The 13,208-nt window shown below is 43.1% G+C and overlaps 1 protein-coding gene across 5 annotated transcripts in view; it reads right to left on the bottom strand.

Annotated features, from left to right (window-relative positions):
- Positions 1 to 171: 171 nt before the first annotated feature.
- trak2 (trafficking protein, kinesin binding 2) overlaps positions 172 to 13,208 on the bottom strand; it is a 107,069-nt gene continuing 94,032 nt past the window's right edge. For all 5 annotated transcript variants that reach the window (XM_068036066.1, XM_068036067.1, XM_068036065.1 and 2 more), the window contains 3 exons: positions 9,305 to 9,604; positions 7,918 to 8,017; positions 172 to 5,841 (listed from right to left, as the gene is read on the bottom strand). In XM_068036066.1, coding sequence (XP_067892167.1) covers positions 5,148 to 5,841; positions 7,918 to 8,017; positions 9,305 to 9,604 — 1,094 coding nt within the window. In that variant the 3' untranslated portion in view covers positions 172 to 5,147. The remainder of the gene's footprint in view (positions 5,842 to 7,917; positions 8,018 to 9,304; positions 9,605 to 13,208) is intronic.

Below are 13,208 nucleotides of genomic sequence, written 5' to 3'. Positions count from 1 at the left end.
ATAATTGCAGTGCCGTCTTTCTGAATTTGCACACAATTCCCGCTGCTGCTCACGGGGTAAGATGTGGTAGTTGGTGGAGCGTTTTCCACACGCCTTTCACTTCAGGAATATAGATCAGGACAAGGCAGGTGCTCACATTGGAGAATAAAGCTAAAGAAGCAAAAAAACGGGGAATTTACAAAACGTTTTTATTTCGGAATTGAAGTGACTCAGAAATCTCACACAGGTTTTTAGTTACAATTATTACAATAAATATCAAATAATGCGTAAACAGTTGCATTAGTTCTTTTCAAGGTAGTTCCAGGAGATAAACCACAAGAACTGAGACAAAGTAAATCTAGCCAGGTGTCAAAACTGGGCCAGATGTTTAATTTCTTGTCCACTGCCACTAGTACATGAGGGAGAAACATATCAGATACTGTGTATAATATTGTACAGAAGCGCAAAAAGCTATCTACTACTGGGACAAAATAAACGCCCTCTCTGCCCAAAACAAAACTTTAGTACAAGAATTCCCTAGAGACTTCTTAAGGAAATGCAATGATGCAGATGGCTGGGGATTTCATAGGTTCGGCAAAGACCAATCGATGACATTGCACACTGCCCAAGACCTGGTCAAATCAGGGGGGTGGGAAAATACCCTTCTCTCCAAACTCTACTTCTGGGCAATCTGATCCAGGGACTAGCTGTCCAAACAAGGGGCCAAGTATTAAGACACGGTCTACCCCTCGGTCACATGGGTACATCATCACACTAATCTTTGGTCAGCCTACAATCTCGCTTTCTATATATTATATAATTATATATAAATGAAACGTGCAAGACAAGTAGAAGTGATAAGAGGCGTCAGGATACAAACTTAACTGAGTCATAAGAGTCCAGTACAAGTGAATGTTTCCTTCTCTCTCTCCCCTTCCTAAACCAGTGGGGACCTTGGTGATCGATTGGCATTGGTGGCCAGGCCGTTATAAGGCAGAATCGTTTAGAGTGATTGGATTCGAGACCAGCTCCTCAAACACCGCACCCAAACAAAAAGGTCCATCCGACTTATACCCGTGTTTCCCTCACAGGAGGGGCTTAAATTTAAAATTTACACTCCTCACTAATATTCCACTTGCATGTGAACATAAATTGACACCAATTCTCATACTGTCAAAGAACTGTATTTAAATATAGCACATACAAATATAAACCCTGGGGAGGTTGAAACAGTAAAGCTTTCAATATCTGGTCATTTAGAGTTTAACAGGTACTTCTGTTTGTTAGTTCTCCCTTCAGTTTGAGTGAACTTTTAACGTGCACATGTTACCATCAATCGGTTAATTGGGATTTGAGGAGACCTAGTGTGGCCAGTCTGCCTATAAACAGGTTCTGGGACAACCACACGTGGCCCCATCAATCACAAGCTTCATATCAAGATTGCAGCAACTGCTACTAGACTTACTAAGTAAAACTAGAGCGTACAATCAGGACTCGACAAAGGTGCATTCTGCTCCAAGTCCGCTCTGATTTGGTCATTTTTACACAGGCACAGGGCCAACCGTTCAGTGGGATGATCGTCCATTGCAACTACAGGTACAGGGACAACGGGCAGACATCACTACTGCACAGTGGGCAGACAGTCCAACAGTGAGAACACCTGAAGGTAATATCTGAAGGAATTCCACATTCTGTACTCATATCAGCTAGCTGTCAAGTCAACTGTGGCACATTAACACACCCACTCCTTCCAAAATGGATCAAGCAACTTTTCCTGTCCCACCCACTGTACACTCAAATCTGTAGCAACATGTCAACTATCCAACTGGCCTCTGGTTTCCTAGGATGCGGGAGGTGTTCATAGTCTATATGCAGGCAGCTGAAAACTGGACCAGACTCCTAATCTAACCACTTCATGGAAGGAAATGGATTTTGACTTGTTTTTTTAAATGGATATGAATCCACATACACATATGCCTGAAACACAATGACTCACATCAGAATGGAAGGATGAGACTGGAATTAATTCTGTTTACACCTACAACCAATAGCTTGATGTGTTTCTAAACTAGCAGCAACCAAGTTAATAAATTTTGGTATCTCCCATCTAATATATCTTGCATTCTAGTGCCAAGTCTTCTGCTTGGGTCTAGGGAGCACATGGTCTTGGGTTCCCAAAAGGGATCTTCATTTTCTGTTTATTGCAACCACCCAAGTTCAAATAGCAAGTAATTACTGGGCCTTCCTCTTGTATATAATTGCAGATGGTCTGGGGATCCTGCAGTCCAACCCAGCTGAGGAGATTGGACAGAATGCAGTCCTAATCAGAGCTTGTGGATTAGACGGTCCCGTTTGCTAAATAATCAGCCAAAATATCTATATCTGCAAGCCACAACTACAAAGTTAACCACAAATCTTTTGAGAACTGGAGGAATTTCAACAGGCAAAAAGATTTTAAAGCTTATTCTGCAAGTTTTAAGTTTTATATTCCACAGGTTTCCCTATCTTTATATGACTTACGATTAGAAACCAATTTTTTTAAATTTAAAAAGTGCAATTTTATTTTATTTTTTTAAAAATAGTGCAAAACCGTGTCTTGTGTCGAAAGGATTAGTGCGATTTGCTTTTTATTCCCATTGCTATAGTTGAGATGAACCTCACAGTATGGCAGAGAACCTGCAAATACTGAAGCCATTACTGGATGCAGTGTTTAATATACTACACCACTGACCTGCGTTTAGGAAAACAGTACTGCTCAGCCTCAGACTTTTTTTTTTTAATTATGGCTTTTCAGATTATGGTAAACACTGTAAACATACACAAAATATAAATTAATTGAAAACGAACTCAAAACCCGTGCCCTGTGTAGGGTTGCCAACCCTTCAAGATTGTCCTGGAGTCTCCAGGAATTGAAGATTAATTTCCAGGGCACTGCTGCAAGTAACGCAGGACAAAAATCATGGGTGCATTAACAAAAAGTACATCTTTTTATTTTTAAGCTTATAAAATGTTGCAGATGGGTAAGTGGCTGTTTGACAGACAGTCAAGAATCATCTAATTGGGTAACAAAGTGTTTATTTTCCGACTGGGATGGGAAGGCAGGGCAACTTGAGGGTGGACAAGTCGGACAACCAATGGCAGGAGCGCGAGGATGGGCTGGTTGAAGGTCATGTGACAAAACCTCCTGGAACATGCCCAACCAGAGTTGGCAACCCTAGCCCTGAGTAGACGAGATTTGTCACCACTTCCTTCCAACTGAACTATTCTCTTATTGGTCAAGCCCCAGGCTAATGCCAAGCCCTGGCAAGAGAGGGGTTCCTGATTACAGCAAAGCAGCCAAAACCAACATTTTCTTTAAAAAAAAAATCAGAACTTTTGTGTATGTACGTGTGTGTGTATGAGATATATTGAATAAAATGGAATCAATCTGCATTAAGACCACACCACCAGGCACCATACTTGGGTTGAAAAGTCAACTTGGACTGAAGTTTTCCCACACCCCTTTCACTGTGCCACGTGGGTTTATTTTGTTTTTGAAAAGGACAAAATTAAATGAAAGCACATGCTTTTTGGCTGTGGTTAATTTTCCTCTGAATTTCACATCCTCATTTTGTAGATTTCCATGTCAGTTTCTGCCCCGACATTCTACACTTCAAAAACTCAACAGATGGAATCCAAACAGCTCCACCATTCAGCCCTGTGTTTTTCTCACCGCACTCAAAACCGAGGCCAAATATGCATAGTACAAGGAGGTAAAAAAAAAACTTGTGGCAGCCCAAAGTATAGCCAGCTCAAATCTTTGTATTGTGAGCAATTCCACCTCAGATTTTGCAGGCTATGGCAGATTTAAAACTGCCCGTCCCATATAACATTACAATTGATTTGTGTATGGTGGGAAAAAAAATGGACACCTTAAGAGTTTATAAAAAGCAATTGCCTAACTGAAATCAGTTCATGTATACTTCAATAGTAAAGATCAAGTTACAACAGTAACCACTCCCCTCCTTCCCCTATCTAGTTCCCAAGTCACTCCTGGATACACTTCATTTAATACACATGGTTTTAACCTGAATGGTCTTCAGTACCTCATGCTGCCAAGGCTGCCCAGGTGGAGGTTGGCTGTGCATTGTGCAGAGTGAGCACCAGACTGCACATCGCTGGGAGCCCTTAATTTCTAGTCAGGTGTACATAATACATTTGATTAGCACAACCCTTCAAGTCTGACATATTGGGACAGTTTTAGAACTGATAACAGTACTGTCAAAAAATGTTGCATGCAATACCTTGAGGTCGCAAGTGTTCCTATTTTCAAGCCACAAAAATGTCAAGCATCTTGTTAAACAGGGTTTCAGAAAGCCTAAACCATCCCAGACCATTTAATAAGGGTTATGAGGTTAAGCTAAAATTTTACAAATGCAAAGTATATACAGAAAACATAAGAAAAATGATTTATATTTCCTTTCAAAATAAAGCAGCAAAACAGGTTCTGGTGTGGTGACTGATTTAAAGAAATAGTGTCAAAGTACTTGTGATTGAAAAATGATCAGCTCGAAAGATGTGGTGCAGTGTAAGGTGCAGATGAAGAGGAGATACAGCAAGACTCTTTGTATCAGAGCTGTCAGTGATTCTCAATTGGCGTACTCATTTACAACCATTTGACAGCACTGCAAGTGCCTGCAAAAATTGTGCTTCTCCCAGTTAAAGCGTTCTGGAGTGTGCTTTAATATTTTGTTCTGTGCTCTCCTGACAAATGCCAAAAGCAAACAGCAAGATAATTTACTAGGGTAAGAGAACGCGAGTCGAGGAATTGTGCTTAACTCGTGGAGTTACTTCCATCAATTAGTGTCGAGTTGCCACTTCCAGCTCATGTGCCACTGCCTAATTTTCATCACTCCCTCTGCAAACCCTCAAAACTTCCACAGCCTTTACATTTCACCACTCTCCTCTGCCCTTACCTCGTCATTAATCATTCCCTTCATTTACCCTCTCACCTCTAAACCATCCCCATTTCCTTCTCCAGCTCAGTTCCCTTCTCTGTTCACTCACATACACTCACCATCTTCAGACTTTCAGGGGGCTCTCAACAAAAATAAAACACGACACCTTTTCTTCCAGTTTGTATTGCTCGGGGGGAACAAACATTCACGCCAGTGATACCTCATCAGCCATCACTGTGCCGGTAAGTTCAACTTTCTTTCAGTCTTCACTTCATTTAAGCTGCCCATTTTTGGTACTGGCATACCAAGTCCTCCAATCACAGTGGGAAGGCTCTGGTTCCGTCTCAGACCCCCCAAAAGGGTGCTGCCAGTCCCCATGAACACTGCCGATTCCTGCCTATGCTGTCTGCTCTTGCATTCTTGGCTTTTATCGTGCTCTGGAGCGTTCCGGGGATTGACCACTTGGGCAATTCCCATTCTTTGCAGCTTCTTGACCAAGTTCAGATTGACGGGAATGGAATCCGCACGGCTCCGCCCAGGCTTCAAGCAGTAAACCTCTTGGAGCAGCGTCTCCGCAGGCCGTGAAGCAAGGAAGTTGTCGATGGCTCCCCGTGTGTCGAAGGGCAATGGCGACGGGCATGGGGAGCAGGAGGGGGAGTTTGGTGGGGTACAGGGTATGGTTAATGTCTTGGGGCGAACTACAAGTGGACTTTTCAACAGGGGACAATGATAAATACCAGCGGAGATCCCACGGTCAAGCAGGAGTTTTGTCAGGCTGCTGGTGCTGCTCAGAGTGATAGTTGACTCCCTCCTGTTCATGAAGGATTCACCAATACTTGGGCGACAAGAAGCTATTGGGGTGTTTGGATGGGTGATCACGTTGACAGATGAGCCCCCTGTATTTGGCACTGAAGCGCATGTGAAGCTAAAACAGAGCAGAGAGAAATAAATTAAACAAGCTTCCATCATCAAACATCCTGTGGAAATATATTACTTAAAGCAGGATCGCATCTCCTGGAGCTTAAATAACCAGGTAAGTGAACAAACAACCATGAATTTCAGAAGTCCAGGTATCAGTCCAGTAAATCTACACTGCATTCCTTTGCCCAGTAAAGATTTTGTCAAAGTTGCAAGAACTCTTCACCTTGCAGACTTCCACTCCATGAGTCCGGGGGAGGTGGGGGGTGCGTGACAGAGATGGGGCGGGAGAGATGGGGGTGGGGGGTGGAGTGGGGAGGGGGAGAAGAGAGGAAGAGAGGTAGGCGTCGGAGAGAGGCAAGTATATGGAGTTAGGCTGCAGATCAACCGTGATCTCACTGAATGGCAAAACATGGTCGAGGGGTTAAATGGCCTCCTCCTGTTCAAAGATGTCAAAATGATACTGGAGCTAAAAGGGTTTGATTAGATTATACATAGACTATAGTCCCTTGATTATAGAAGATTAAACGAGTTGATAAGATAGGTAGAGAGAAACTATTTCCTCTGGTGGGATACTCTAAAACAAAGTGGCATAACTTAAAATTTTATCGCCAAACCACTCAGGGGTGGTCAGAAAGCACTTCTTCACACAACGAGTAGTGGAAATCTGGAACACTCCTAGAAAGCTGTTGGTGTTGGGAGTCAATTGGAAGCTTCAAGACTGAGATTGATAAATTTTTGTTGGGTTAGGCTATTAAGGGACACGGAACCAAGGTGGGTAGATGGAGGTAAGATATAGATCAGCCATGATCTCATTGAATGACAGAAAGGCTCGAGGGGTTGAATGGCCTCCTCTAGAGCTGCACAGCCAGTCACAGGAAATATATACTGTTCTGATGAACTGTTCCGATGAAAGTTCCTGGACTTAAAACGTTAACTGTTACCTTGTCCACAGATGCTGCCAGACCTGAATATTTCCAGCATTTTCTGTTTTTATTTAAGATTTCCAGCATCAGCAGTATTTTGCTTTTGCATAATTTCTTCCTACCCTTCTTTAAAATGTATGCCCCACCATACTTAATAAAACTTCAAAATGTATTGCTCGTCACAATACATTAAGATTGCTCATAGGAATTTACAAAAATAAATTGACAAAGCTAGGATTGTTCTCCTGAGAACACAGAAGGTTAAGTCATAGAGTCATAGAGAGATACAGCACTGAAACAGGCCCTTCGGCCCACCGAGTCTGTGCTGACCAACCACCCATTTATACTAATCCTACATTAATCCCATATTCCCTGTCACATCCCCACCTTCCCTCAATTCTCCTACCACCTACTACACTAGGGGCACTTTACAATGGCCAATTTACCTATCAACCTGCAAGTCTTTGGCTGTGGGAGGAAACCGGAGCACCCAGCGGAAACAGGGAGAACTTGCAAACTCCGCACAGGCAGTACCCAGAACTGAACCCGCGTCGCTGGAGCTGTGAGGCTGCAATGCTAACCACTGCGCCGCCCAAGTGGAGGTGTTCAAAATTATGAGGAGATTTCACAGAGTATATAGGAGAACATGTTTTCAGCACCAGAAAAGTTAGAAACCAGATGCCACAGATTTACAGTAATTGTCAAAAGAACCAGATTGTTTCCTCTAATAACTCCAAGCTTTGTCTTTAAGGTAAAGATAGGAGTGAGCTGAGCCACTGCTGGCTGGAAGAGAGGGGGGAAATCTCGCAGTGAGTTATGATGAGCTGGAACGCACTGCCTGAAAAGGGTGGCGGAGGTGATTCAATAGTAACTTACAGAAAGAAATTGAATATACATGGTAAAGGAAAAATTTGCAGGGCTGAGGAAAAAGCAGGGGAGTGGGACTAATTAGAGAGCTCTTTCAAACAGCTGGCACAATGGGCCAAATGGCCTCTTTCTGTGATGTATGATTCTACAATCCTCTAATAGCCCTGGCAAATTTTCCCCTTTTATTCAATGTACACACGGTGTCAAAAATATAATGTATTAAACAGACAGATGATTAATGGAGATGACAGTTCTATAGGAAAAGAACAAATTGCAGGTTAACATCTTACCTTGTTGTGACTTGAGCAGTGTCTGTGGGATGGAGGATCCTGCAGGTGGTAATGGTGAAAGTAGAATTGGTCTGTGACAGACATTTGCCTGGATTCCGCACTGAACAGAAGAACAGTAAATTTTGCATGCTAGCAGTGGTGCTGAATTCAAAAACAAGTCTGAACATTTTGAACATTTCAACATCCCCATATCCAAAACACATTCTCTTGATCTGTGCCACACACCCACTTGCCATGTGAAAGGTTGGCATAGAGTCTGCCAACACCATGAATAAGTAGCCATGAGGAGGTGCTAAAATAGCCCGGGCAAAACAATCACAGATCTTACTAAATGATGGTGAGAACATCCTATAAAAAATAAGTCCTCCTGCAATTCCAGAGTGCAGGCAAACTTCTGAACATAAGCACACAGCAAAATCACTGGCTTAATCCTGCATCCCACCTCTCCATAGCACAACATAGTGTTATATCGTTGGATTACTGAATGGGACATGAACAGATCCAAGCCTCGAGTTATGGTCCTTATGGATAACTTCTATCTGGTGCTGGATCCCAAGAGCCACTCATCCTCTTGAAAGGGTTACTCTTATTGTAGTAATGCTAGCTTTTAACCGTTAATTTTTAAATAGGGAAGTATGATTATTAAGGCACAAAAGCTCCCTTTGTTCATCCTTAGGAAAGAGGCCTTGAAGGCAAGGACCTGGCCGAGGAAGACCACAGCCTAGATCTGGAAAGTTAGGGGCTGTAGTCAAGTAAAAAGAGCATGCTACAAGGGCAAAACATAATTAAATCAGTGTTGAATGTTGCATAATATGAAGCAAATGATTTATCACACAGAAGAAGTGAAAGAAAGGTATAAAAAAAAAGTGTGTGTTGGGACAAATAATTTAGAATTTGATTGTTCTGATCTACCTGCGCACCAAGCTTGGAACTATAATGCATTTGAATTCCCTGGCTAAAACTCAAGGTTAGGCCATAGATGCTGCTGCTAAGTGTATGTTTATTGTATGCTTAATAAATAAATGACATCTGACATAAATGTGGAAGGATGGGTTGAGTATGCATCCTAAATGACACAGTTCATTTGTAACATGACTGAATGGCTCCAGTTCGATTTTGTATATACAGTAGAGAAATCTGGAGAGTGTAGACACAGTTTGTATAAGTCTCACCTTTTTAAAACGAGGAAAATATAAGGGCATTCTTCAAAAGGCAGGGTGGGGGGGGGGGGGGGGCGGGGTGAGGAAAGAGAAAGAGCACTAATACCCCCTTAAAATGGTCACACTCATTACTGTCCAATACAACTCTAAAGATAATTTTCTTACTGACTCTTGTCAAGTAACACTCCTGTTTATTAACCCATCGGCTATTCCGCTGTGCAACTCACCAGCTGTGGCATTGTGAGTGGAGAAGCTAGTCATTGGCAAAAAAATATCCGGCAGTGACTCCTGCCTCTTTGGTGGCTGCTTCTCGCTCTCCTCCTTCTCCTTCTTGCCCTCGGGGGTGGAAGTGCGCTGGGCTTTGAAGGTGATGCCCTCCTCGCTGTCCTCCTCCAGGTCAGACAGGTGGTAGATTCCATCTTCTGGCAGTAGCTCAAAGCCTTTAGTGAGGACCCCGGGTCGCGGGTCTAAAATTGTGCCTAGGTTAGGCTGCGCTAATTGTTGCCACTGGTGCAAAGTCATAGAACCTACAAAGTGACCGGAGGGAAAACAAACAAAATAAAGAATCTACAGGGACGACCAGATAAATGCATCACCAACACAAGCATCAAAACTCAGGTGGTGGAAATATATATGTTTTACATTTTTTTTTTAAAGACAGAACAAGTAGATAGAATTGGTTAAAGGGTATGCTGACAAAGCCTCTGTTTTAATCAAAATTACACTGATAACTCGGCGAGACGGCACCTGGAATATAGTGTAGTTTTGATCTCCTCATCTAAGGAAGGATATACTTGTCTTTGAGGAAGTGTAACGAAGGTTCACCAGACTAATCCCTGGGATGGCAAGACTGTCTTATGAAGAGAGATTGAGAAAACTGGGCCTGTATTCTCTAGAGTTTCGAAGAATGAGAGGTGATCGCATTGAAACTTACGAAGTTCTTACAGGGTGTGACAGAGTGGATGTAGATAGAATGATTTCCCCTGGCTGATGAGTCTCGAACCAGGAATAAGGGATAGGCCATTTAAGACTGAGATAAGGAGGAATTTCTTCACTTGGAGGATGGTGAATCTGTGGAATGTTCTACCCCAGAGTGTTGTGGAAGCTCAATCATTGAGCATGTTCAAGACAGAAATCGAAAGATATCTGGATACGAATGACATCAAGGGATATGGGGATAGCGCAGGAAAGTGGTGTTGAGGTAGATGATCAGCCATGATCTAATTGAATACCAGATCAGGCTCAACAGGGTGAATGGCCTACGCCTGCTCCTATGTTCCTAACATTGGAGCAGAAAGAAATCTTCAGACAATGGTACAAGATATTGACCAGGATATGCCCCAAGTTTTATATAAGTTTAGCAATCTCTTTGATGACCCAAGGGTCATAAAACACTCAGAATTAAACTCAGCCAGAATTAGGCAATGTGTGCTTTTTAAAAAATAGCATAAGGGGAAATATGAAGCAAAATTTAGTTAGAAACTCTGGCTACCTTCAAGGAAAGGTATCATGAGCTGCCTGAATAGGCATTGCTCCTGATTCCCAAGGAGTTCTTTATATGCGTTTCCAGATGTAGGACTGCATATACTGCTCAGTTCGTAGTCTTAAGATGAATGTTTTAAAACAATAAGTTAATCGCCAGACATATTACTGCCTCTAATTTTATTAATCAGTTATTAAAAGGATAAAGATTAACCCAGCGTGTCACTTTCCATTTGGCAGATTTCTTGATCAAGGCTGTACAGCCAATACAATAATTGTTATTTATATTTTTAGAGTGAAGGTTTGATTGCCTTATAACCCAATGATATGATTGGGCCATTGATACCACAGATAACATTCAGATACTGTTTCTGAAAATATTTAAACTAGACCTTACGGTAAATGAGTAGTGAGTTCCAGTACCTTCAATTATCAGGACACAGAGGGAGGGAAAAAAGGAAGGCGGGGCAAAGATAAGCCAACAAATGGTGCTACTTTTGGAACTGTCCGATCCATGTACAAATACAAAGCATACCACTGACCACCGCCAGGCGCTTACTCATTGTCTCTCGAGACAAGGAGGCCAAAGAAGAAAAATTGATAACTAAGCCGTCCAATCAAATGCTGAGATAGCTTTCTACTTTCATGGTATTGAAGAACCTTTTATGGTTCAACAAAAATTATGTTTCAAGTTCACTTTTTATGTTGACATCCTTCCATCTATGACATGCAGCAAACAATCCATTTAGGTTGGGTGTCTTCTCGGTGTATCTTTGCTGATGGCTGTGAAGACCAATCCTTGAGAGACAGGTTCTGCTACCTGCATGAGAAGCTGCGAGTTGTTTTTGACATTGGCGCCTGTTGCCAAGCTGCTGCAGCAACTGGTCATTATGGTAGTGCATGCTAGTCCACAGGATGTGTTGCCATTTCCCTCTTTCACCAGCTAATGACTCCCAAGTGCGACAGTCGAAATTTATGGCCATCATGTCACGCTTGCAAGCATCCTTGAAGCAGAGCTTTGGACACCCCACTATTTGTCTTGCCCCGGCTACCTCACCATATAGAAGGTCTTTGGGTATGCGACCATCTTCCATCCTGCGGACATGTCCGATCCACCAAAGCCGCCTCTGTTTAGTTAGTGCCAACATCCTTGGGAGCCCTGCCTTTGAGAGGACTGCCACATTTGTACAATAATAAAGGGTAATTGTTGACTGCTGTTTTTGGAGGGCTGTTTCCAGTGGCATTCCGCAGGGCTCAGTACTGGGTCCCCTGCTTTTTGTGGTATACATATTCACAATTTGGATGCAAATGCGGGGGGCAAGATCAAGAGGTTTGCAGATGACACAAAGATTGGCCGTGTGGTAAAGCCTGGCTCGGGTATCAAATTAAAACCCCACCCGGGTCCGACCTGACAACAGCCAACCCGAACAGAGCCCTTTAATTTTTTTTGCGCTCGACCCAACCCGACATGAATATCCTTCATCTGTTCCAGCAGCAGGCTATTCCTGCAGCTGGAGTGGTCGGGTATCATGGGTAAGCCTGATCCTGTGACTTCCTGGAAGTAGCACTGTCCAGCCCGACCCGAACCCGAATGCTGGACTCGGAATTTCGACCTCCCCCAACCCGACACATATAGTCGGGTCTAGTCAGGTTTGGGTCGGGTAGCCAGGCTTTACTGTGTGGTAGATAGCAAGGAGGATAGCAGTAGGCTGCAGACCATGTTGATGGTCTGGTTGGATGGGCAGAAAAGTGGCAAATGGAATTCAACCCAGAGAAGTGTGAGGTGATGCATCTGGGGAGGTCTAACAAGGCAAAGGAATACACAATTAATGGGAAAATACTGAGAGGTGTAGAGGAAGTGAGGGACCTTGGAGTGAATGTCCACAGATCCCTGAAGGTAGCAGGACAGGTCAATAAGGTGGTTAAGAAGGCATATGGAAACCTTTACTTTATTAGCTGAGGTATAGAATATAAGAGCAGTGAGGTTATGCTGGAACTGTATAAATCATTGATTAGGCCACAACTAGAGTACCGTGTGCAGTTCTGGTCACCTCATTACAGAAAGGATGTAATTGCACGAGAGGGCGCAGAGCACATTTACGAGGATGCTGCCAGGACTGGAAAATGCAGCTATGAGGAATGATCGGATAGGCTGAGGCTGTTCTTCTTGGAACAGAAAAGGCTGAGGGGAGATCTGATTGAAATGTACAAAATTTTGAGGGGCCTGGATAGAGTGGAGGGTGAAGGGCCTATTTACCTTAGCAGAGAGGTCAATGACCAGGGAGCATAGATTTAAAGTGATTGGTAGAAAAAGATTAAAGGGGAGATGAGGAAAAGTTTTTTCACCCAGAGGGTGGTGAGGGTCTGGAACTCACTGCCTGAAAGGGTAGTTGAGGCAGAAGCCCTCAACTCATTCAAAAGGTGTCTGGTAAATGGGTGGCTGATGGTCGGCACAGACTCGGTGGGCCGAAGGGCCTGTTTCAGTGCTGTAACTCTAAATAAATAAATAAATATGCACCTCAAGTGCTGTAATTTGCAGGGCTATGGACCAAATGCTGGAAGGTGGGATTAAAATGGGTGGAATGTTTTACAGCTCGCATAGACACGATGGGCCAAGTGGCCTCTTTCTGTGCGGTAAATTATCTATGA

Source organism: Heterodontus francisci, chromosome 7 (assembly GCF_036365525.1).
Source record: "Heterodontus francisci isolate sHetFra1 chromosome 7, sHetFra1.hap1, whole genome shotgun sequence".
Lineage (NCBI taxonomy): Eukaryota > Metazoa > Chordata > Chondrichthyes > Heterodontiformes > Heterodontidae > Heterodontus > Heterodontus francisci.
The sequence above is the reverse complement of the archived record's forward strand: the minus strand, read 5'-3'. Positions and strand labels throughout refer to the sequence as shown.